This window comes from Hibiscus syriacus, unplaced genomic scaffold, assembly GCF_006381635.1.
Source record: "Hibiscus syriacus cultivar Baekdansim isolate YM2019G1 unplaced genomic scaffold, ASM638163v2 tig00113724_pilon, whole genome shotgun sequence".
Lineage (NCBI taxonomy): Eukaryota > Viridiplantae > Streptophyta > Magnoliopsida > Malvales > Malvaceae > Hibiscus > Hibiscus syriacus.
Window position 1 is genome coordinate 655054 of NW_024063470.1, and position 25694 is coordinate 680747.

General features: G+C 34.7%; 2 protein-coding genes across 3 annotated transcripts; both read right to left on the reverse strand.

Annotated features, from left to right (window-relative positions):
- Positions 1-49: 49 nt before the first annotated feature.
- LOC120187302 (SWI/SNF complex component SNF12 homolog) lies at positions 50-17871 on the reverse strand. Of its 2 annotated transcripts, XR_005522279.1 has the most exons (5): positions 17698-17871; positions 15774-17408; positions 15080-15247; positions 11019-11022; positions 50-60 (listed from the first exon to the last, which is right to left on the reverse strand). XR_005522279.1 is itself a non-coding variant. In XM_039191043.1 (3 exons), the coding sequence occupies exons 2-3, from the start codon at positions 17306-17308 to the stop codon at positions 15178-15180; spliced, it is 1605 nt and encodes a 534-aa protein (XP_039046974.1). In that variant the 5' UTR covers positions 17309-17408; positions 17698-17871; the 3' UTR covers positions 14669-15177. The 2 variants fall into 2 exon arrangements, 1 of the variants encoding a protein (XP_039046974.1); XM_039191043.1 differs by lacking the exons at positions 50-60; positions 11019-11022 and having other exon boundaries at positions 14669-15247.
- A 2723-nt stretch (positions 17872-20594) lies between these two features.
- LOC120187259 (elongation factor 1-delta-like) lies at positions 20595-22461 on the reverse strand. Its single transcript, XM_039191016.1, has 8 exons — positions 22386-22461; positions 22153-22252; positions 21940-22056; positions 21695-21782; positions 21469-21592; positions 21251-21364; positions 20940-21101; positions 20595-20778 (listed from the first exon to the last, which is right to left on the reverse strand). Coding segments are annotated over exons 2-8 (693 nt in total). The 5' UTR covers positions 22239-22252; positions 22386-22461; the 3' UTR covers positions 20595-20776.
- Positions 22462-25694: the final 3233 nt, after the last annotated feature.

Genomic DNA, 25694 nt, shown 5'->3' on the forward strand with positions numbered 1-25694 from the left:
GGGACTTGAATTTCGGAGGAAGTACCAAGTCTGGGACTAGACTGAGCTCCGCGGCATCAACTCCAGGGTAGTCATGGTCTCCTTTAAATACCTTCATTTGGTCCTCCAACAGCTTGATTTTTTCCTCCATCTTCTTTGATTTGTCCTCCTCGTCCGAATCCGGTATATGGTAATAACCTGAATTATTCTCAAGGTTAAATACAAAGGATGAGGGCTTCACTTTTACAGCTGATAAGTCCCTTCGAAGTTTCGGTATGATTTCAGGTGAGACAACCACTTGTGGGGTAGGTGGTATAGTTACCCCTTCTGGTGAACCTACCTCAGGCACACTGATCTGTTGTAGGCCAACTAACTTGGCAACGATCTGATCAACCATGGGCTCTTGGTTCTTCATGATTGTATTCAGAGTACTCAGACTACTCTAGTTTATCTTATCTTCTAGCTCTCTCTGGAGCTTCAACATGTTCTCCTCGATCTGAGCAATCTTGGCTTTTATTTTCTTCTTTTCAAGCAGGTGTTATGCGGATGGGGTGTGTCCAACGCTTAAGGTGGAATGTCTAGTGTTTGTACCCTTTTTTATGAGACATCACTTGTCAGTTAATGTGGATGAAATGAAAAAAAATGGAAAATAAATTGAAAATAATACGGAATATGCAAGAATGCATGATGCATGAAATGTTCTAGGCATTGATCCAAAAATGTGTTTGTTATTATGAATAATCTTTATTGGGGACAAAAGTGTTTTATCTTTTAAGAGAAAAAAATATCGTGACAGTTTTTGACATGTTGACTAGTCTTCTGCCTTCATCTGTCACTGGTTGAATAACATGTCGAACCGCTCTGGCTTCTCTGGATGAACCGTGCAAATGTTGAGTTGCTTTTTGTACTGGTCCAGGAAGTCTCGAATGACTACATCTCTAGCATTTATCTTTTGTTGAATTTGTTCCCAATGAATACGTTGTTGGATCCCTCAATTGATAGGAACTATGTGAAGTTCATTTGTTTGTTTCTTGAATTCGTCAGCAATGGTCTCCAATTTCGGCTATCATTTTGCCATTGTTGTCTTTGAAGGGACTCCCAAGATCAGTAACCTTCATCTTGCCCCTGCAACCTCTGCCAGTCATTTCTTCAAAGATAGACTTTCATTGTGCTTGATGTATACCCGATTCATTCTGAGTCCTTTATAACGCATCAGAGTGATATACTCTTCAATTGTGGGCACCACATCTTCTGGATTGAATGTGATACATAATTGCCTTATAGACTGTCCTCTATATTTTCATCTCTTGTATTACATCCCCTTTATCCATTAATTCAAATTATTTACGTTTAACAAACACATTTTTGGAGGATCAACACCTCTTTCAAATGATGTAAATGATGAAAAGTGAAAAAGAACAGAAATGAAAAGGAAAAAGTTAGTGAGATAAGGATAATGAAAAAATGATGAAAATGAAAAGTCCTACCCCACATGCTTATTATTCCTACTCGAACATGATCTCTATCCCGCATGCTAATTTCAAACAAATCCTACCGCATATTTGTCTAGTTCGCATGTTTTGAATAGAAAGTAAAGCATGAAACAAAGTAGCCTAGGGTTTGGAATGAGGTTTTGGGTTAGGCTCTATTTCTCCATAGTCTCTCGATTTAGGTTCTAAAAAATGGTACCCGAGTTCTCCTCGTCGGTGCCCCCTTGGGCTTGCCAGACCCTTAGTCCTAAACCCATCACAGGCTTGTGTGGACTAAGTTGAACTCGAGAGGAAACATTCTCTTACGCCTATGCGGTGAATAAATTCACACGAAGACATAAGGTATATGAATCCCGAAGGTTACTTGCTAGGCCTGTGCGGAGAATAAATTCTCACGAAGGCGTCGCTTTCACCCCCACTTAAAACGGGTTGGAGCTCGAGTATAGAGCCATAGATAAAAACTTTTCAAAAATCTGAAATCATTGAAAAAAAAATGTCAGTACAACTATTTACTTGAAAAAATAATCAAAGGTAAACAATAAGGATCGAAATGTTACCTTTCAATTTAAACTTACCCTTTTCGTTAAAAAGACAACTGGAAATTACCTTAGGCTGACTCACTTACCTGTGTCCCCAGTGGAGCCGCCAAGCTGTCGGAATCGTCTTTCGGGTGGGCCCGAAATTAGGCTTCGACTTAGGAAAAACAAATTGGAGTCACCACCGATCATTTATTTTAAACAAAATGGGTTGACTGAATACCTTATTTCTTACTTGATTTGCGTCTTACCAAAGATGTGTCAGATTCGGGAGTCGGTTACAGTCAAGGAAGGGTTAGCACCCTTGAACTGTCCTTTCGGTACTACATAATTTACAGTTGTCTTAATTAAGAAAATTAAAAGTTTAACTTAAAAGGTAAAATAACGATCCCAAATTGCTTACCTCTGATTGATTGAAAACATATCCTTTAAAAGTAAAAAATGTGTTAGGAAAAAATGAAAATAAACAATAAAGAAAGTACAAAAACGAGTGGAATAAAGGAAGTGATATAAAATAAAGAAAACAAATGTATAAAAAGTAAGGGTAAAAATGAATATAATTAATGTGTGTATAATATATATATATAATATGTAATAAAGTAAAAACAATAAAAATATATACATATAAAATATTAGATAGAAAAAAATATATACATACTAACTAAATAAATAAAAGTAAGGAAAAAATAAATATAGATAAATAAGTAAAATAGATATAGAGAAAATAAAATAATAAATATATATATAAACATCAATACTAATATGGAATGATTAAGGAAAAATATATATAATATAATAAAAAGAATATACGTACATACTTATAAAATATAATAGTGATGCATATCTATATATATATATATAAATTAAAATATTGAAAGAAGTAACAATAATAACAAATAATAAAAAATAAGAATAATAAATAATAAAAATGTATAATTGACTATAGATAATAATAAATGCACTATAAAAATAAGAGGGGAAAAACATGAAGGGACCAAATTGAACGGAAAATAGAATTGGGGATTGATTTTAGAAGAAATTAGGAGTGAAATAAAGGCTTAGAAAGAATGAGGGACCAAAACGGGTATTAACCCTATTTTGAATGGAAACAAGCGGATCCATTGCATGGAACGGGTCGGGTCACGGTCTAAACGGGCCATGTATTTAACTTAAAATTGTTTTAAAAATTTTCATTCTCTCTTCTTTAACAGCCGAGACCCTCCCACTTTCTCTGATTTTCTCTCGAACGCTCTTAACAACGAAGCACAAGGGTCTCGTTTTCCAGAAAAATAGTGACTCTTTTTTAAAGAAAATGGCCTCGGGAGGGTAGATCTGGAGAGATATTTTCAAAAAAAACCCTCCCCGGATCATCAGCCGTTCGAACGAAGAGATAAAAAACATATCTATATTCGCATGCGAAGAGGAACCAAACAAGGTAAAAGCACAATCTTTTATTTCTTGTTGCTTTCGGATATTAGACGTGCTCAGATTTACTTTCCGAATTTGCTAGTATTTTCGTGTATTTTGAGAGTAATATGATGCCTAGTAATCCCCCCTGTGTGTGAATCGTGTTCATATATTTATAATACAAAATAGCCCTATTTTTAGCATTTGATTCCGAGTGAAACTCGGCTTACTTGGTTGATGAGAGTCCACGATTCTGACTTGGTTTGTTTTTTGGTGTTTCACGCAGTCACGACACCGAGAAAACCGGCCGAGGGAGGCGTGCTTTGTGAGGAAGGCTCAGGCTGTTTGGAGACGCGACGCTGGAAGCGAGGCTGGAGAATGCGGCACTGAAGTGTGAGACTAGGGTTTCATATGAACCCTAACCTAAAACAGGTCATGGGGTTGGTTCACGGGTCCTTGAACCCGGGTTTGTTATTTGGGCTGCTACCATTCTTTGTAACAACACTGGGCTTGGGCTCTGAAATAAAACAAAATTAAATAAATAATAAATAGAGAAAATAACCTCAGTGACCAAAAATGCCTTATAATATACGAATTTAACCAACTTTTTTTGGATTTGCCAAAATGACCAACAAATTTACAACGCGAACTCCAATTTCGCAACCCAGTTTCCAATTTCGCAACGCGAATACGTAAATCACAACGTGAATTTGTAAATCGCAACACAGAAGTCAAATTCACAACACAAAAGTCAAATTCGCAACACAAAGTCAAATTCGCAATGCAATAGTCAAATTTGCAACACGATAGTCAAATTCGCAACGCCATATTCAAATTCGCAACATAAAAGTCAAATTCGCAACATGAATTTGTAAATCACAACACAGAAGTCAAATTCGCAACGCGATAGTCAAATGTTTTTACGCAAAACACAATATTAATTTCGCAACACAAATGTAAACAGTATTATTGCAAATCATCTCTAACCAAAAATCCTAAATCACAACTCAGTCCCATCTCCATCTCTCATTCTCTACGGCGACATCCGTCTCCATCTCCGACGAAATCCGTCTATCTCCATCTCTCAGAGCAACTCTCACAACCATTCACGGTCAGAAATGGAAAATCAACCACCGAGGGTTAGTTTTTTTAATCTCTTATTTTTATTTTGAATTTTTTGTATTATTATTAGATTTTTCTTATATTGATGATAAATTTACTGGTAATTTCAATATATATAGATTAACCATTTCACTGAGATTGCTTAGTAAATTCATTTGGTTACTGCCAATATTGCTAAATTGTTTAGTCTTTAACCCTGTGAAGTTATTATTTGTCTTTGTTTTGTCTTTTTGTTGAAGAAACCCTAAATCGCAACACCAAATTCGTAATGCGAAAATGAAAATCGTAACGCGATTTTAGTTTCGCGTTGCGAATTTAAGTTTCAGAAACTTCTTTTATTCTGCAAATTGAAACTTGAATGAATTGCATTACTTCAACCAAAAAACAAAGACAAATACTAACTTCACAGTGTTGCTAATTTAAGTTTCAAGAATGAACTACTACTCTTTATGTTGTCCTTGAACCTGCACTAAACCTATATGTTGTCCTTTTAAATGTTTATATAAGTGCTTACTTCTGGAATATTATCTGATGCATTTTGTGAACTATGATGGAATAATGACTTGGGTGAATACCGTGCTAGTTTGAAACATATTTGGCTTTGTTTTCACTATTTAATATCATGTCTGTTTATAGTGTATAATAAGGAGTTTTTGGTATATCTAACTGTATGTTTATTGTTTTTGTAGAATTTTTTTTCGGCTGCATTGACCTTAAGGAATAAATTAAGCCTAGCCACTAAAATTGTGTCGACGCTTACACCTCTACAAAGAAAATTATTTGAGGATACTTGCTTCTGGCCATGCCTGAAAGTGCAACATACGGGTGGAGATGCTATGTTGACACATTTGTTTCTTCAGACCATGACTAACGATCTACCCGAGGGGATACAACGTGGTGATGAGGAGATATGGTTTCATTTTCCTCCGGCACATACTTGTTTTGGGTGGGATGAGTTTTGCTTAATAACTGGTCTACGCTTCGGACACGATGATGTAGGCCGGTACACTAGTCATATCACCCGCCCATCATGGTTATCTCGGGTTTTTCCTTAGCTGTCAAAGTCGAAGCCGAGTTTACACGATGACGACTTGAAGAGATTATTTGATAAAGATGGTTTTACTCATATGGATGACCTTGATGTTGTCTGAGTATGCCATTTATTACTTTTGCATGCAATCCTTTTAGGCAAAGAGGGCAGACAACATATCTCCGATGACCTAATATTATTGGTAGAGGACCTAAATGCATGGAACCTATTTCCGTGGGGTTCATATCTATGGAAAGCTACCTGGAAGAAGTTGTCGTCTGCCTTTGAGGACCGAAAAAGTTTGCGGGGCGATGGTTCTAAATACACTTTGACAGACTTTACTTGGGTCTTTAAGGTAAGAATTTCTATATAATGTTTCCAAAATTATAATTAATTATTTAACAATTAATAATGTTTGTGTATTATATTGTTTGTAGGTTTGGATATTTGAGGCTTTCCCCAGCATGCGGATATATGCGATAAAAAGATCAAATGATATTCCTAGGGCTATTACCTGGTAGAGGATCCGCATGTTGGATTGGGAAGAGTTACTCCCATATACGACAATGAATGATGTAAGTTAACACACAAATAATACCATATATAAACAAGTTATTACTAGTACAAGTTTAACTTTGTTTGAGCTTTTATATTGTTAGGAGGCCAACTATCCATTACAAAGGCTGACACCCACAGAGGCTGAGCTTGTCACTGATTGGTGGCAAGCTAGTAAGCAGTGTTTTTATGGGACGGATGATGAGCACCCCCTACTTCGAGAGCCATCACCTGATCGGGCCGATTCTATGGCTCGACACCCGGAGCCATCACCTGGTCGAGCATCTTCTCCACCTCCACCATCACCTATTCCATCACATCATCGAGCCTCTTCTCCACCATCACTTCATGATAGGCGACCGACAAAGAGGCCACGACATTTATCTCCCTGTTCTCCACCTCCACGGGATGAGTTAGGGGAATTACGTGATGAGGTCGGTGCTTTGCGTCATGAGGTCGGTACTTTACGTGAAGATAATGGTGCATGGCGTGATGAGGTTCGATCTTTACGTGGTGAGGTGGATTTTTTACGCGATGACAATGGTGCACTACGCGGTGAGGTATTTACTTTACGTGATGAGGTTGCCGCTCTACGCGAGATTGTTTCATTGTTACAGAATGAGGTTCATACTCTACACAATGAGGTAAATTTGTTTAATACTATACTAAAAATGCAAATAACCTTTTTTCGGCATTATTTATTTATTTATTTACTGATTTATGTATTAATTTATTTTCAGCAGCTCGATAAGGTAGATGCTTTACGTCGGGTTTTTCTTGCACGACAGGGTTCACACATCAGACGTCGTGCACGTACCATTACGTCTCCGTTCACCCCACTAGTGCCAAGACTCCGTAAGAATAAGCCCGATGCACCTATCATCATTCAAGAGGCGCCTCCTATCATTCAAGAGGCCCCTCTCATCATCGAAGAAGCCCCTCCCACCGTTCAAGAGGCCCTTGTCATCGTTCAAGAGGTCTCATCCGCCGTTCAAGAGCCCGATTCACATGGCGTCATATGTCGACATATTGATAAACCCCCTCCCGTGCTCGATATAATGGATGCGAGTTGGCTTTCGTATGTGTTATCGGCCAGTACCATTCCTCAGCAGGAGAGGGAAACACTACCGGAAACAATTACGGATAATATCTTTTGGGCTAAGACCGCAGTTGATTTTTATCTACATGAGCGGATCAAGGGGTGTTATTCTGACCTATGCCAAATCGACGATGTTATTCATTTGTTTCTTGATCGGTCTTGGTGGGGTATTTTATTAGGGGTTGAAGATAATGGCTATCTCGAAAGGGTGGTAAGTCTTATATTCTTCTTATATTGCATTTTGATTAAATTTTTTTTAAATTATTAATAAATTCACTAATATATTTATTTTTTTATAAAATAGCATATTCATGCATGGGTGTCACGTCTTCTAATAATAAGGAAATTGAGGAAAAGAAATACTCGATGGACTATTTTACCGACATCTTTTCATACAGCTCATTTGAAGGATCAGAGAGATGCTTCATATATGTTGGGTAATGGAAAAGATAAACTTTATCATGCGTGGTGGGAGGTCGATAAGGTTAGTATTTATTTTTTGAATATTTTAAAGGTTTTCATAAATTTTATTTGATGTGCGCAATTATTTATGATTGCAGGTGTTTATCCCTGTTTTGGAACGTCGTCATTGGCTTCTCGTCTAGCTTCAGCTCCCATCCCTGAAGACAATAGTATATGACAGCATGTTGAATTACATACCATTGTCTGATTTGAGAGATATTATTACAAAGGGATGGAGCGATCATTTGGCTAAATACTTGGATGCGATTGATTATTGGACAAATTTTGGAAACAAGAAGTTCAAAATTACAATGATCGGAGATGAGACTGCACCACAACAAACGTAGGGAGCCAGAGGGGATTGTGGTCCTCTCGTATGCTTGTGCTTGGAACGTTTGACGACAAGAAGTAAACAGTATCTACCTCCCACAGATAGAGATAGAGGTGCAGTAGGCTTGTGGTTTCGACATTATATGGCCATATCGATATATACGAGACGCTACCTACCTGTATCCGCGTGCTGAAAGTGTGCATAAACAATTGGTAAGTTTGAGCAAGTGTTAACATATATACTTTTTAATTGGTTTGAAAATATTTGGTTAAGTACCTAGAATTCAGTAATTTGCTGTTTGTTGGTTTTAGATGTGTAGAAAGTGTTGTTTGAGCAAATGATTGGTTTCTGCAGGTTAATCCTGAAGTTAGCTGCGTGAAATTGATGTATTTGTGCATAAACAACAGTCTGGGTACACTTTTTTTGCTTTGTTTAATTGAATTTTACATTGAAAGTTGATTTGCTTAATTGATGAGGAAATAACATTTATTTTTTGATTAATTGATTTGTAAAAGTTGATTTGTTTAATTTGATGTGTAAATAAGAATTAGTTTTTTGCTTGTTTAATTGATTTGTAAAAGTTGATTTGTTGTTTCTAAAAAATTCAATCTGCATTATGTTTGAAGCAAAAAAGACCTGTTGAAGGTACAAATTCGCAACGCGAAAGTCAAATTCGCAACGCGATTTTCGGTTTGCGAATTTGACTTTCACGTTGCAAATTTGGCTATCGCAACGCTTATTTTACGTTGCGAATTTGACTTTCGCGTTGATCGCAACATACAACATCAAGGTATATACAACATCAAACACATTCCAAGCTATAAATACAAGCTAAGGACACTTGAAGAAGCAAGAGAACAACTATCCAAGCAATCAAACACAAGAGAAAATCCCAACATGATAATAACTGAACATATCATAGCAATGTTCTCAAGTTGTAGATTTTGATTTCCTTTTGCTTGGCACCATATGAGATTTGGATTTTGATTTCCTTTTGCTTGGCACCATATGAGCTTTGGATTTTGATGAGCATCGGAAGCATTTCGGACTTATGATTTGGGTGGTACTCGGAAGCATTTCAGACTTATTATTTTTATTATTATTACAAGTTGTAGCCCTCAATTATTGAGATTTTTAGTTGTCATTTATTGCATTTCTCGTATACCACCCAGATCATACGCCCGAAACATTTCTGACGCTTTAAAGTTGACCAAAAATTACGATGGTCGGGATTTCCCTCGCATTTAAAGTTGAAAAAAACAATGGAAATTAGGAATAATCAATGATAACATGCATATTGGCTTGGGCTAATATTTATAGTGGAGCCAAAATTTGTATTGAAATTCAAACTCAAATTGAAATTTAAATTCAAACTCCAATTAAATATGAAATGAATTTGAAATGCAGTGTTAAATTGAACATGGAAATTGCATAATTGATTCATACTGTTCAAGTAACATGCTTTATGAACCATCAAGCTAAAAGACAATATTGATTAAGTTCAAAGTTGAGTTATGAGTTGTTGGGGTTGTCACACTTGTCACATGGTTGGAATAAAGTACTCACATGGAAGAGATAGATTGTTTTGTTATATACAACCCATCTCATCTGAATGAAAATATACATACAATATAATCAAACCAAAACATACATACACAACAAATTTATACATAACAATGTTCAAATAATGTACCCACAAAAACAAAATTAATCCGATGAAAAAGGGTTATTTCTAACGAAATCCGAAACATTATTTTCCAAATAATGTACTCATAACAATGTTCAAATAATGCACAACGCGATTTTCAGTTTGCGAATTTGACTTTCGCGTTGCGAATTTGACTTTTGCGTTGATCGCAACATACAACATCAAACACATTCCAAGCTATACATACAAGCTAAGGACACTTGAAGAAGCAAGAGAACAACTATCCAAACAATCAAACACAAGAGAAAATCCCAACATGATAACAACTGAACAGATCATAGCAATGTTCAAACTCAAGTTACTAATGAATTTCTAACTGAAAATGTATGCATTCACACATAATACAACATTTGCATTTAAAAATCACCTAAGTTAATAAGTCCCAAAAGGTGAAGCCGGTTGTGATTGGGATTTTGATTTTGATTACGATTTTGATTTCTTTTTGCTTGACACCATATGAGCTTTGGATTTTGATGAGGATCCATTTTTTGGTAGAGGAAAAGATGATTGTGATGGCACTGGTGATCCACAGGTCAACCTTGTATGACCACTTTCCTTGCACCGACTACATATCGATATCCTCTTCTCTTCACCCTTAGACGGTATACGATCATGATTTTTTGGTCGGCCAGGTAGCCTGCTATCCATGACTGGTGGGAAAACTGTTTGTAAGTCATCTGGTATGTCCCACTCAGAAGGATGTGGACATGGGTAGACAATCTCGGCATAAGTCTGTCGATATACTTCTGTAGTGTAGCAATCCATAACGTATGCGCTTGAATCATCTTGGTTTAGATGAAGAGCAACTTTTATAACATGGCCACACGGATAACCAGATGTTTGTCATTTCTTACAACTACACATCTTTGCATTTAGATCGACAAGCCCATTTAAGTTATTATCCAATACTTCAAACAAAGTGTTTGAACATGGTTCAACTCTCCATGACGTTGACTTCACAACACGTTTCGTTATCTTTTTTTCAGTCCATGGTTTAACACGACGTTCTAATGTTCCTGTAAATTTAAATAAATAATACTTAGTAAAATATATGATAAGTTACGAATTTAAAGAAATAATACCTGCATGGTTTCTTTTCTTGTAGTACCACTGTTAAATAGAGGCTCGAAAAAACTCCATTAACATAGTAATGGGTAATTTCCGGGAATGTCGACTTAGAGCGTTGATTGATTCTGCACTATTAGACATCATGAAACCATATCTTGCTCCAAGTTGATGTACTCTTGACCATCTTTCAAACCCGAAATCTTCTAGTGTTTGAGCACATTAAGGCAAAACATGTCTTAAACAATTTATATGCTTATTAAAATCCACTTCCCGATAAGCTTTTACAGCCTTCCAGTATGTCCATTTGTGATTTTTTATACCAGCAGACGTTGATTTTAGATTTCTGTACAAATGAACACCACAAAGTCCATGAAAAGCATCTGGGAAACACCTTCTAACAGCGTTGTCAATTGAGTTTGCCCTATCAGATATAATTGTCAGATTTCTAATAGGACCTATGCAATCCCTAATATGCCCCATAAACAATGTCCATGAATCAGAGGTTTCAGATTTGCCAACCCCGTAAGCTATTGGCAGTATCCCATTGTTAGCATCCATGGCTACTGCTAATAAGTTTACTCCAAGGTATCGACCTTTCAAATGTGCTCCGTCAACTATAATAACTGGGCGCATACAAGTAATAAACGAACGAATCTACAAAATCATATACACAAGAAATATAATCATTTAAATGTGAAATGCATGCAACTAACAAAAATGAGTCAACAAAATTATAATTATTTACTAACCGCGGCACCAATGGCGATAAACAGTAACTCAAAGCGTCCATCTCTATCGGTTTTGATATGAGTTACTGACCCAGGATTTTTCAGCTTTAAATTGTGACAATAAGCCGGCAGTTGGGCAAACGATGCTTCTGGCGACCCCCTCAACAATTCCAAGGCATAACATTTGGCTCTCCAAGCTTGAGAATATGAGATACTAATCTTGAACCGAGCATTCATGTCAGTCATAATTTCATGTCCCAGATATACCCTTCCATTCAAAAACATTAACTCAGCCAGAAAACCACCCAACACCTTTTTGTTTGCCTGTCTATGGTGAGGAAAAACTTGGGTTCTTGAACATGTATGTTTATCAATAAAAGTCCTAACTTGAAACATTTCGTAATCTTTTATCCTCTTTGCAATCATACGCCACGTACAGTTTTTGTCAATCATACACCTTGTTTCGAAACAATCTTTGCTTGATTTGTTAACTTTTAGTTGATAGCCATCTTCCACACATTTCGTATACAAAGCTATCTTCAAGTCTTCCTTTGTATCAAAACAATCATCTTTCTTGATACGAATAAATTTGGTGTAACAATCAACTGCTATCTTTACCAACTCTTCTTCCGGTATCTGAAGTAATTCTGGCATATTCCAGTTATACTCCCGTGGCATTTTCTTCTTTTTCCTTTCTTCGGGGACTTTTTCTTCTTCTTTTTCCTTTTCAGGGTTATATGAATTACGGAATGGATGTTCAACATGTTCATTCACAGTCGTAACTTCCTCCTCATTATCATCAACAACATCTTCCTCGGCAACGACTGTTTTATCATCAAAATTCGGGTATTGACCAATATCAAAATCATTACATACAGGGTTTGTTTCTTCTTCCATCACATCATCAAAATCCGAGTATTGGCCAAGATCAAAGTCCGGGTATTGACCAAGATCAAATTTCGAATACTGACTAGTACCCACAATTTTTTCTGTTGGCTCATAATCGTCTAACTGGTCAATACAAAAACTGGAATTTGGTGCTGAAAGTTGATTGGAATTTGGATTGGAAAAGGTTGTGGGTTTTGATATTGTGTTTGGTATTGGAAATGTGGTGAAACAAAATTTGCTTGGTGATGAAATTGTGGTGGAACCATTAAATTTTGGGTTGAAGAACTTAGTTGATTACTACCCGCTACTGACCCAACTTCACTACTTCTAGGTTCAACAACATACAATGTAACATTATCTTTTTATGAAACACTAAAGTAAGCAATGAATCGTTCAACATCTTCATTGTCGGTTAACAAATAAACTTTACCTTTTCTCTGATAAGATAGCCTAAATCCACTTAGAGGCTCTAAATTCAATTTCTTTGCAACACGTAACATTAGAGTTTCATAAGTTAACTTTTTTAATGACAGTTTCAGTTGAAGATTCATATGTAAAGGCACATATTGTAAAACACCATGAACATTCTCCCATGACCCTCCAAAACACAAATCTATCTAAACATGATCAACATTAGATGATTTCATTCTACAAATTGTAAATTAATTTACTAAACAACGAGCTATAAACTAGATATCATCACTAACTTAGAGAAAAACATACCTTTATTAAGTTGATAGTTGATAATTTGGGAGAGAAATCATTGAAAAATTATATAGAAATAAAATTATGTAAAAAAATAGAGATGGTGAAGGATGTCGTTGGATATAGGAACGGATGTCGCCGGAGAGAGTGATAGATGGAGATGGAATGAGTTGCGATTTAGGGATTTAGGTTATGAGTTGCTGCTGCTGCGTTGTTATATACCCAAAACATTTGTGTTGCGAAACTAAAACCTATTGCGAAATTAAATTCGCGTTGCGAATTTGAAATTCAGTTGCGAATTTGAAATTCCGCGTTGCGAATTTGACTTTGTGTTGCGAATTTGAGTATCGCATTTCGAATTTGACTTCTGTGTTGCGATTTATAAATTAGTGTTGCGAAATTGGAGTTTGCATTGCGAATTTGTTGGTCATTTTGGCAAATCCAAAAAAAGTTGGTTAAATTCGTATATTATAAGACATTTTTTGTCACTGAGGTTATTTTCTCGAATATATATATATATATATATAATCAATATAATATGTGTGTAAAATATATGTGATAGAAATGACGTGTCTACCGGACGCATTCGTATTTATTATATATATTCATTACATTTTTAATTTTTAACTTATTTTTTTATCGTGGGAAATTTCAAGGCTCCATCAACTTAAACTCTGATAACATTTTAGGCGCAATCGATTTTATTATTAAAAATATTAAGATTCCTTATTACAACCTCCTTTGTTAGTGAACAATGACATTTTGGCTATTTATTATATATGTTCGTAACATTTTCAGTTTTTAACTTTTTTTTTTATCGTGGGAAAATACAAGGCTCCATTAGCTTAAATTCTAATAACATTTTCTGCCCTAAAATGTTAATAATATTCATAATATTTACCGTTTATAACTCATTTTCTTACCTTGATAACATTATACTGAAACCCTTTATATTACTTCAACTGATAAGTACTTTGGTTCCAACTTATAACATTATGTGTTGCCTTTTCAACTTGTAACATTTTTATCAACCACACCGTTTATTAACCTTCCTCACAGCAGAAACCCATGAGATCCAAGTGTTTTAGGGACGTAGTAGAATCATTTCTCGCTTTGTTTGCTTTAAAAAAATTATTATAATATTTAATATTTTAATATTTATTTGATAGAATAACAATATTAATGTTAATATAGTTATGATAATTAAATTTATAATAGTTGTTCACGACTGACTACAAATTGTTTTATGATCATCGAATGAATATATAAATTAAATCAATGATTAATCTGAAAATTTAATATTAAATGACAAACTTATAAAATTTTACAATGAGTATATAAAATTTTTGAAGAATAAAAATAAATTATCAATAAAAAAATTAAAATAAATATCTAAATTATATGAAAATCTAAAATCTTCAGAGGCGACTGTGCCTGACGACTCCCTATCGGTCCATCCGGATGAATCTTGCCAGAAATCTACTTATAGCCCTAGAGACTACAGTGTAGTAGAAAATGAAAATGCCAAGAGAATGAGCAGCAAAGAGAAAACAAGAGGGAGTAAATTAATGTATCCTTTTCCCAGATTAAATGAAATATTGATTAGAAAACTAAAAGGATACAATACTGGTTCTGTTCAAACTACACCTAAAAGAAAACAAATTAACTTACATTACTAGTGTGCTTCCTCCTTTGTCCTTCCATTATAAGAATCACACTAAAACAGAATAGCAAAACAGATATATTCTAGAGGGTTTGGAGATTCAAACGGCATGGAAACCAGAGCGGAGATGATTGGGACAATTCAGAAATAATGCAAGGTGTTGACCACCTAAGCACTTTGCATTAGAAAAATACAACAAAAGAAGCAAACATGTATGTGAACAGAGTTGGAACTCCGTGGTGAATTCGGATAACTTTGGGAGGAAATTTTCGATCCAAAGTCCTCAGGATAGTTTCTTTTTTTGTGACATCCAGAACCAATTAGAAATACCATGCACGCCAGAAGTTATGTAACTTTAGAAGCCTTGGGATTCTTAGAAACAGTCAATCGTTCCAAAGAACCCTGCTCAAGTGCTTCCAAGAGAGTCTCCTCCAATAGACTTGCGGTTCAGGTACCGGATTACAGCATCTTCAATCCTTGAAATTCCAGAAAATAGATTAAAAAAGAAAAGACAGTCAGATGATTTTAATGGAGATCGAAAGGTAACTTTATCTCCCTCAGGTGAACCAACAATTTTTAAGTAAAATCAAATCAGGATCATTATGATAAACTAGACTCTATAGGGGACGTCTTTCTCATATCGACATGTATAAATTCGTAGATAGATAGACCATACTTTATTCAGAGATGCCCAAAGATTTAGTTAATCATAGCAAGAAACTAACACCGGACGCCAACATAGTAAATCATATAGCCTCGGATTGCACAATCCTAGAGAGTCACGAGAATTTCTTCTAAAGTATTACTGTTGTTGGTAAAATATACAGATCAGTCGATAAGAGTACTAATTCATCCAGATTTTCTTCTGTTCTGCCTGACCAAATTATTGAAAGTAAGATCAAGTAGGCTTGCATTAAACAGGTAGTTTTGACAGATTTATGTCAAACTAAGACATCAAAACAGACATAGAATGAAAATAAAATAACTGGAATAAGGTTTTACCATGGTTGGTTATAGAATTCAGATTGCCGCTCCTTGTCAGCATTATGGTTAGCTTCTCCAGCAAAAAGCTCCAAATCCTTGCCTTGGGAAGAAATTAAAGCATTAATAAATTCTGCAGGAGACTGGCTGAAACCAAGGAAGAAAGCTCGTCTCCGACAATGCTTATGCATTTTCTTTATGGCGGTACAAATCACTTCATCACAAGCATCAATTTCTTTGTTCTTTTCCATGTCTGCCAAGAATGCAGACTTTTCCATTTCTAATGGTAAAGGCACATCAACCTGGACATCGTAACAAGTGGATCCGATAGGACAGTTCCCTGAAAGCTTGATCCTATGCTCCAAATGTATGGGGGATAGAGGAGTTAAATGCTGTGATATCTTTTGTGAAACCATAATGAATTTCATTTTTTCTTCCCCGAATACCTTCTGCAGAGGTGGATCGCATGAAAAGGTGGAGTTATCTTCATAATTTTGCAACTTCTTTGATTTCACATAATGCCAGATCGCACCCAAGATTCTTGGACGTGTATCTACTTCAATTCCCAAGAGTTCTGTGAGAGCAGGTGAAAGTTTAAATCTTTCAGGACAATAATTCATTTCTATTCTTATTCTCACAGTAGATTCCTTGTCTCCTTTCCTCTTCAACTCAAACCCCTCGTGAAGGGCAGGCGATCGAGCACTCTCCCATAAAATCACATGGTTATCTGGATGGAGACTTGCATCCAAGTATATTGTAATTTTCTTAAAGAAAGACGAGAATTTTGGGTATGATTTCTGTGCCTTTCCAGCCAGAACTGGGTCTTTCCCATCTTCCAATATCCTACCAATAATCTTAAGTGACCATGATGGAGCCTCAGTGCTCTTCTGGTCAGGGTCGGCTGTTCCCTGATTGGAACACGTGTTGAAAACATATATTCTAAGAGTCTTCTGAATACAGGAAGGGTTTTTAAGAGACTGTTGAATGTCAGACTTCTTTCTCGACAAAGCAGCATCCACCTTAGCCTCAAATTCAAGCAACTGAGTATATAGAGCACACTCTGGTAATATTGCAGCCACTTTATCAGGTATTTGTCTCTCTGGAAGCTTCTGCCTTTTTCTAGGAGCAGCCGGGGTTAACTCCACCGTTTTAAACAGAGAAGCCATATTACTATTAGATGAACCAGAATTTTTCGAAGGTGGCTTCTGAGAAGACCGCTTGACACTTCCTGAGCCAGGAGTGGAAACCAAAGGGGAAGGGATGGCCTCAGCATTACTATTACTAACGTTTTGCGAGTGCACCTGAGCTGGGAATTGGGAATGAGCGGCAGCCTGAGGTTGAGCCTGCGATTGAGCATGAGCCTGCACGTATTGTGCTCGTGCAAGCACCTGTGCTTGAGGCTCAGACAATTGAAAGTGGCCCGGAAACTGAGGCCCACCTTGCGTTGGATGAGGCTGATTATTTATGGAAATCGATTGCGGTTTTGGCACCGTCCCAGAATTCCCAAACTGGGATGGAGTCCCAAAAGTCTTTGGAAGGTTATTGTTGTTATTCATCCTAAAATCACCAACTTGAAAACCCAAAATATCCTTCAAAAGCTAAACCCACTCTTCTCTACCAAGAAGCAAACTACCCAAAATATAGCCAAACAAATCCCTGATTTTGACAACAGCAACATCATCAAATAAGATGTGAACCACCAAAAAAGAGAAGTTGTATTTCTCGAAATCATAAAATTCAAAACACAAAATCAGCTCAATCTTTTTAAAAAGGGCATGAATCAAAAAACCCTAATACTAATTCTCAACATGGGTCACTAGAAATCAAACACGACAGTAACTTTGCAGCAATTCTAACTCAACGAGAGCCGCTAACAAAACTCGAATCAATCAAAAACTAAACAAAGCCATGATTGAATAACAGAGAAATAAAGTTTTTTTCTTACAATGCCCAAGGGAGCTGAGTAATTTCGTTCCGGTTCGGTTCTTATTTGCTTCAGTCTTTAGCTTCTTTGCTCTGCTGTTTCTCTTCCCAGATCGGTTAAAGTAGCGCCTTTTTTCTCTCCTTTTATTTTTCTCTTTTTTAAGCAAAGCGAGCCAAACTCAAAATCAGCTGCCTGACTCTCGCTTCAACCCTTTTGTCGGCCTTTAAGGTTGCACGTGGCAAGGTATTATTGGCTGTCATTAATCGACGGTCCACTTTTAATTTAATTTAGAGCCCCCCAAAAGGAAACTATAGAAATAGGCTTAAAGTGGGGGAAAAGATGGAGGCCCATATTATGCTTGAGGTGAGAAAACATTTTATTTTAAGAAAAATGTATTTATAAAAAGAATTATTTAAAGTGAACAATTACAAGTGGTATAGTAAAGGGTTTTTATAACTTCGTATTAGTTATATGATGCATTAAATAGTGGTTTTCGTTTTTTATTTTGAAATTATATGAAAGTGTCAAAATATTAAAATACTTTTATTATAATATTTATAAAGTAAAAAAAACTATTTTTCTAAAGAAGATAATATCTAGTTAATTTATGACGTGAACTCAATTAGATATCTAATAATAATAAATACCATATAGAAAAATTAAACGCATTACGTGAAAAAAAAATCAAAGGCATTATGCAAATATGATATTGATTATGGCGTTACAAATGGAATATACATGATTTATGATTTGCATAATAGTGAATGAAAAATTTATAAACCTAATGTTAAATATTCGATAATATAGGATTAATGGATCTAGAAGAATTATTATATTTACTGTTATTATTCAACAAGCTTGTTTTTTAATCCATTGAGTGGTGTAGGGGTTAAAACGAGTATTATTTTCTTGAGTTCGAGCAGTTACATGCATTTAAATGGAGTGTGTACATTGTCAATAATTTAAAAAAAATTATGAACATATATTATTTTATAATCATTATAAACTATTAAAAAAACAAACATATTTTTCTATTTAGGATAGTTTTGCTTATGTTTATTATATTATGATTATCATAATATGCTTTTAGTGAAGCATATAAATTTATGTGCTTTATTTCGTTCGTTATATATATATTGAATCATATAATAATAAAGATGTGGAATATTATTGAAATTTACGTAAATATTTATTAAAAGAATACGAGGTTTTTTTATATATATTTTAAAAATAATTATTATAATTTTAATAGTTACTGTTGAGATTGAATCTTTCGTATATCTAACAAAATATGAGTTTATTATTCACAATGTATCAAAAATCACTTATGTGATATCAACTCACATCATATTATTTGTGAGATTATTTGCTCTAATAATTAAAAAAATCACATTCTTTATTAAAATTAGGGATCTGTATTTAAGGTTTTTCAATTTATATTGTATATCATAAAAATAAATATTATAGAACCTATTATTTATGCACTAAAATAGTTAAATTATTAGAATAAAATATTGTGTTTTATGATATTTCACGTACAATAACATTTGTGCCATCAAATAATAAATTACAATAAAAACTCCTCGTTATAATTATATTTTATCATGCTTTAATATTTCTCATTTTTTTTATAAAAAATGTGTGATATATGTTGAATTTGTTTCACCACAACACACAAAATGAATATTTGAAAATAGAAATAAGAATTTATATTAAATATGTATCCCTGTTTTATTGATCGCGTTAAATATATTTATCATTCATACCATGATAAAGAGAGATCAAAATCTTGACTTACCTCCGAATGCTAATTATGAAATTTCCTCCGAAAAACCGAAAGGGTCCAATAATCTTGTACATTTTTCATTACCAAATGCATAACGTTAATATTTTAACATAATGTGGACCTCGTTATAAACGAATAAACCAATTCATCCTATGACAAGTGTACAATGTGATATCACATGGTCACAAAATTTAAATATTTTATATATGAATGTCATTTAGTTCCGTTCATTTATAATATTTGTACCCTAATGAAATTTAGGTTCAATAGAAAAAATAAATTTTCCGTTTGATTCTCGAAAAAATGACAAAGAAAATCGTAAACGAATATTTTGACAATAACTTTAATCATTTTTCATAATAACTTTTGATAAAAAAATCTTATTAATTCTTTTTAATTTCAATTTTAATAAATTAATTTTTATTATAAAATATTTTAAAGATTATAAAACATTTTAAAAAAATTATTTTTAAATGTAGCACATGACCCCACATCATTTAGGACCACCTAAAATAAACCATCACAGACTTATGAATAACATATCATATCATAGAGATAAACAAAAACATATAAAAATTGTGTACGAGAAATAGAAAAAATAGAACAAAGGAAGCTTTTATTAGCAAAAAAAAAAAAACACACACACAGCTAACGACACCTGACCATCAATGGGGACAACTAGATAAAGAATAATCTTAAAAGTAGCTTTTGAAAGTAAATGCACCCAAGAATTTCCGGAAGTAATTATAAGTATACTTTTAAAAATTATAATAAAAGGAAAATAATACCATATTAAAGATGACGGTAAAACAAGGCATTAAGAGAAATATGAATTATAATTTTAAAATAAAAAATATTTGACGACAGAGAAATAATAAATAAAACAAGGGCCTCAATACGAATTTTAAATAAGTTTGTCCAATATGGACGACGCAGTCTTTCTCTACTACCTTTTTCCTTGGTTTTTTTTAATTTTTATTTTATGTTTCCTCTGATTGTGTTGGATTGTCACAGAATGGTTTGATAATGGTACAAATCAAACCAGACCAAATCAAAATTAAAATCCAATTTCCATCTCTTTTTAGATGGACTAATGGGTTTGTTGGACATCGAATAAACTTAAAATAACTGAGACCGCAACCGACACTGCAATAGCAATCGCAATCGCAATGGATCCATCGTCCAACACAAAAATAACAAACTTAAATGTCAAGGTTCTAGCAAAATCAAAACTTCATGAAAATCTTATAACATAAACATAACTTTGAAGGGTCCCTCCAAGAAACTCCAATTGCAAACAGCAATAAATACCCATTCTGCAAGAAGAAACAGAATCGAAATCAGTAAAACACGGCAGTATGAAATTTCCACAAATTTGATTATAAATGTCGGATCCAAGCAACAAGTTTATCCATGCAAAACATAAGTATTGAATGAAACACAAATGAAAAACGCTGTCGGAAACTGGAATACTTACAAATCTTGTTGAACGCGACAATGTCACAACTCTGGACATACTCATTAATAGGCTCAACTGTCAGTTGTTCCTCGATGAGGGTGTCAACCGACACCAAATCATCCACAATGGTCAACATAATTTGCAATTTCTTAATCCCATAACCAACAGGCACAAGCTTAGCTGCCACATGAGAAGATCTTGAATGTTAGTTCAAATAAACTCAGAAATCATGATTCAATTTTAAGTTAAATGAAAACCAATACCAGCAATTTTGCACAATTAAGCACTAAAATTATATATGAAAAACCAAATCTGCTATAACTACTTACATGCTCCCCAAAGCAGTCCTTCCATCTGAACAGCTCTCACTGCTTCTTCAAGTTTCTTCATGTCAGTCTCATCATCCCATGGTTTAATATCCAACAATACTGAGGACTTGCCAGCTGAGAACAGAGAATGAAATTCTAAGTTAAAACCATTACATATAACACGCAAGATTTCCATGTATCACTCAATAATCATAATAAAAACAAGTTGAAGGCCTCACATTCCTTCTTCTTGCCAGAAGCCTTAAAGGCAGCTGCGCGTTCTTCTGCTGCCTTCTTCTCCTCCTCGGTCTCTTCTCCAAACAAATCTACATCATCATCATCGTCGTCCTCAGCAGCTGCAGCCTGCACTTGCATAATATTTTGAAGCAATTAGAGGGTAAGCAAACAATCAAATCACTTGATCTACTAAATTCAAACAACACATAAGCACACAGATTAACTTGCCTTTGAATCTGCAGCAGGAGGAGTGGCAACAGCCTCAGCAGGAGCAAATCCCTCAACAGTCACACCAGACCCCTCTCCAGAAACACCGCTGAATTGACAAAATAACAGTACATTACTATTAAACATCCAGACTCAGCATCAATGGCATTGTAGTTACACATGACAATTTATCTCTATTAAACATCAAAATCCCACATCAATTAACGCATATTTAAAGCAAGTAAAAATAGGGAAAAAGAACTTACGAGATCCTCAAAAGGGCATCAATGTGGTTGTACCATCGAGAAACATTCACATAGCTATCCGACGGGGCCCCTGAGAGAGCTGAGTAGACGGTAATATCATCCTTTGAAGCTTGGTACCTGCAGAAACAAATAAACAAAAAAATCATAAACCGAACAGATAATACCAAGCAACTGCAAGATATTTCATTAAAAAATAAGTTTTTGAAAACTTACCCAGAGATGTAACTGCGAGAGAGAAGATACTCATCAAGCTTCTTCAAGCCAGCAGCAGAACCGAGATCGTAGAAAGTGATAGTCATTAGTTTGTTCCTGAAATTAAAATCAAATCAAAGAGAAATCAGATAATAAACAACTTGCCACTGAAACTTTTGGTAAATTAAATGGAAGAAAATGATAAGTTGGTGATGGATTCCACATGAAAGAATTCAGATCTAAATCCTACCGAATTAACAGAGAAGCTGTTGTGGCTCTGCTACTTGGTTTAGGAATAAAGTTTGAGAGGCTAGGGATTTTGAGGTTGTGGTATTTGTCGTAACCGGTTTTCGTTCGGGCACGAAATATTTATTTTGGCGGGAAAATCTATATAAATAAATGGTTTTGAAAATAATTTGGGGAGTCGCCATCGGCCTTTTGGATCAGGTAGGTCGAATACCTAAAAATTATTTTTTAAAAGAGTTTTAAGAAAACATCAATTAAAAAATTGAACTGATCTGCGTTTATAACCAAAAATTCATTCTTTTTAATAATAAAAAGGGGTTCGTGGTCGGTTACGTTTAGGGAATGATTAGCACCCCTACAACGCCCAAAATTGATACTTTTTAATTATAAATTGTCTCTATTATTAAAATTTAAAAATTCAAAAATATATTTAATTTATAATCCTATTATTTCAAAATTATATAAAAAATATTTATTTATTTAAAAATATCAGAAAAGAACTTCTAGGTGCCTTAAGACAGCTCTTTTCTTTGATATTGATAAATATTAATTTAAATAATATTGTTTAATTTTTTAATTTTAAAATATCAGAATAGGACATCCAGTTGTTTTAAGACTGTCCTTTTCTTTGATATTGAAAATAAATAAAAAATTTAATTACTATTTATTATATATATATTTATGAACACATAAATATATAAACAAATAAAATAAAAATACCACTAAAACAATATATTTTATAAAAACAGTAAAATAAATGAAAACATATAAAATAAATGACTAAATTATAGTAAAAATAAAATTAAAAATCTAATTCATAATTAATCGAAACATTAGGGATTAAACATGCTATTTCTTTATTTTATTTATTTAATGACTAAAATAAAATTATCTAAAATTCGGATATTAGAATAAAATAAATTAAAAATATAAACTAGGGATTAAAATATTATTTATTAAAATTAAGGGATTAAATCTGTAATTTATCCTAAATATATTATTTTAATATGAAGGACTAAAATAAAAGAAATTAAAATTCGAAGACTGAATTAAAAATATTATAAATTCAATTTAGTGACTAAAATGTAAAGTTTACAAGTTCGGAGGACTGCGGACGGGGTTTAACTATTATCTAATTACGCGCATAGTCCTTCCCGAAACGACGTCGTTCGGGAAGGCCTATATAAGGTCAAAACCGGCTGGCCCGAAGGGCCAGCTTCATTTCATTTTTTTTTCTTTCTCTCTCTCTTCTCTGAGAGAGAGAATTTTCTCTCGCTTCTCTCTAGAACAGAGAGAAGCCAGCCGGCCGGCAGCCGCCAGCCGGCCGGCAGCCGTCAGTCGGCGTTCGTCCGCCGTCAACCACCGCCGCCGGCCACCGTCTTCGGTGGTCGGAAATTTTTTTTTTACATCTAAACGTAGATCGGACCGTCCTAATGACGGTTCCGATGCTCTTTTCCGTTAAACGGCTCCCAATCGGAGCAAATCTAAAAAGAATACCTTCGGTTTTCGAAGGTTTTGGTGAGATCCGGCGTTTGGCTTCCTCGGTAAGTCTTTCTCCTCCTTTTCTTCTGTTTTGGTTGCTGGTTGTGGGATGTTGACTGAGATCGTTGGTAGTATTTTGTATATATATTTTTTTGGTTTTGTATCTCTGGTATGTGTTCTCTGTCTTCTTCCTCTTTTTTTTTCAGGTTCAGGTGGTGGCTTTTATAGCCACCACCGGTGTAGCCATCGTACCGGTCCGAAGAGGGGGTCTCGGTGAGTCACCGGACTACCAGTGGTGACTCACCCCGTAGCCATGGCGTGTGGAGGGCAGCTGGTCTTCTGGAGTCTTCATTTGGGACGTGGCAGCGGCGGAGGCGGCGAAAGAGTGTCGGCAGCGGTGATTGGAAACTGGGGCGGCGCCGCGTGGCCCTAGGGTAATGATACCCTAGGGTTTCTTCTGGCATATCTGAGGATCGTTGGATCTCTCAGATCCAACGGTTGTGATGATGAGGCGGCTGGGATTAGGGTTAGGAAACCCTAACTGAAACCCCCAAATGTTTAGGGTTTCTGGTTTGATCTGGACCGGTTCTGGTTTGTTTGTAACTGGGGCGGTCCAGTTGTAATTGGGCCTGTAATTAATTATTTATATATGTATTTAATATATATTTAATAATAATAATAATAATGATAATAATAATAATAATAATAATAATAATAATAATAATAATAATAATATGGATAAAAAAATTAGTATCTTCAGCTGCCCCTCTTTGCTCATTCTTGTGTTAACAAGAATAGGGCAAAGATGAAAAGATAATAAATTTTTTTTATCCATTTGGCTTTACTTTGATCATAATGGAGATATTGAATAAATTCTTCTCTCTCTCCAGATGAGTTCTTCTCATTATGAACTTTCTGCTGGGGATGATGATGACCTCCTTTTTTCTGTGATAGAATCATTCAAAAGGTTGAATAAGCTTTTGATGAGTTCTTCTCATTATGAACTTTCTCCAGAAAGGCTGATGATAATCTATCTCCTTCTGTGATAGAATTATTGAACAAGTTCTTCTTATTATAAACTTCTTCTTCCTTCTTCAGATGACGAGTTCTTCTCATTATGAACTCTTCCTGGCAATGTTGATCCATCAAATAATGAATTCAAACAAAAAGTTGAACAAGTTCTTCTCATTATGAACTTCTTCTTCCTTCTTCAGATGAGTTCTTCTCATTATGAACTTTCTCTGGAAAAAATAATCCATCCAGTGATAAATTCAGACAAAAGGTTGAACAAATTCTTCTCATTATGAACTTCTTCTTCCTTCTTCAGATGACGAGTTCTTCTCATTATGAACTTTCTCTGGAAAAAATAATCCATCCAGTGATTAATTCAGACAAAAGGTTGAACAAATTCTTCTCATTATGAACTTCTTCTTCCTTCTTCAGATGACGAGTTCTTCTCATTATGAACTCTTCCTCTGGAAATGATGATCCATTAATTTGATGAATTCAAGCAAAAGGTTGAACAAATTCTTCTCATTATGAACTTCTTCTTCCTTCTTCAGATGACGAGTTCTTCTCATTATGAACTCTACCTGGCAATGTTGATCCATCAAATGATGAAATCAAGCAAAAGGTTGAACAAGTTCTTCTTATTATGAACTTCTTCTTCCTTCTTCAGATGAGTTCTTCTCATTATGAACTCTACCTGGCAATGTTGATCTTTCAAATGATAGATTTGAATCTTTGCTAAAATCTTTGAAATTCCTGTTAAAAATTCAACAAGAATAAAAATGAATGAAAATGCATCTATTTTTGAAAATGCCTAAATATGATGC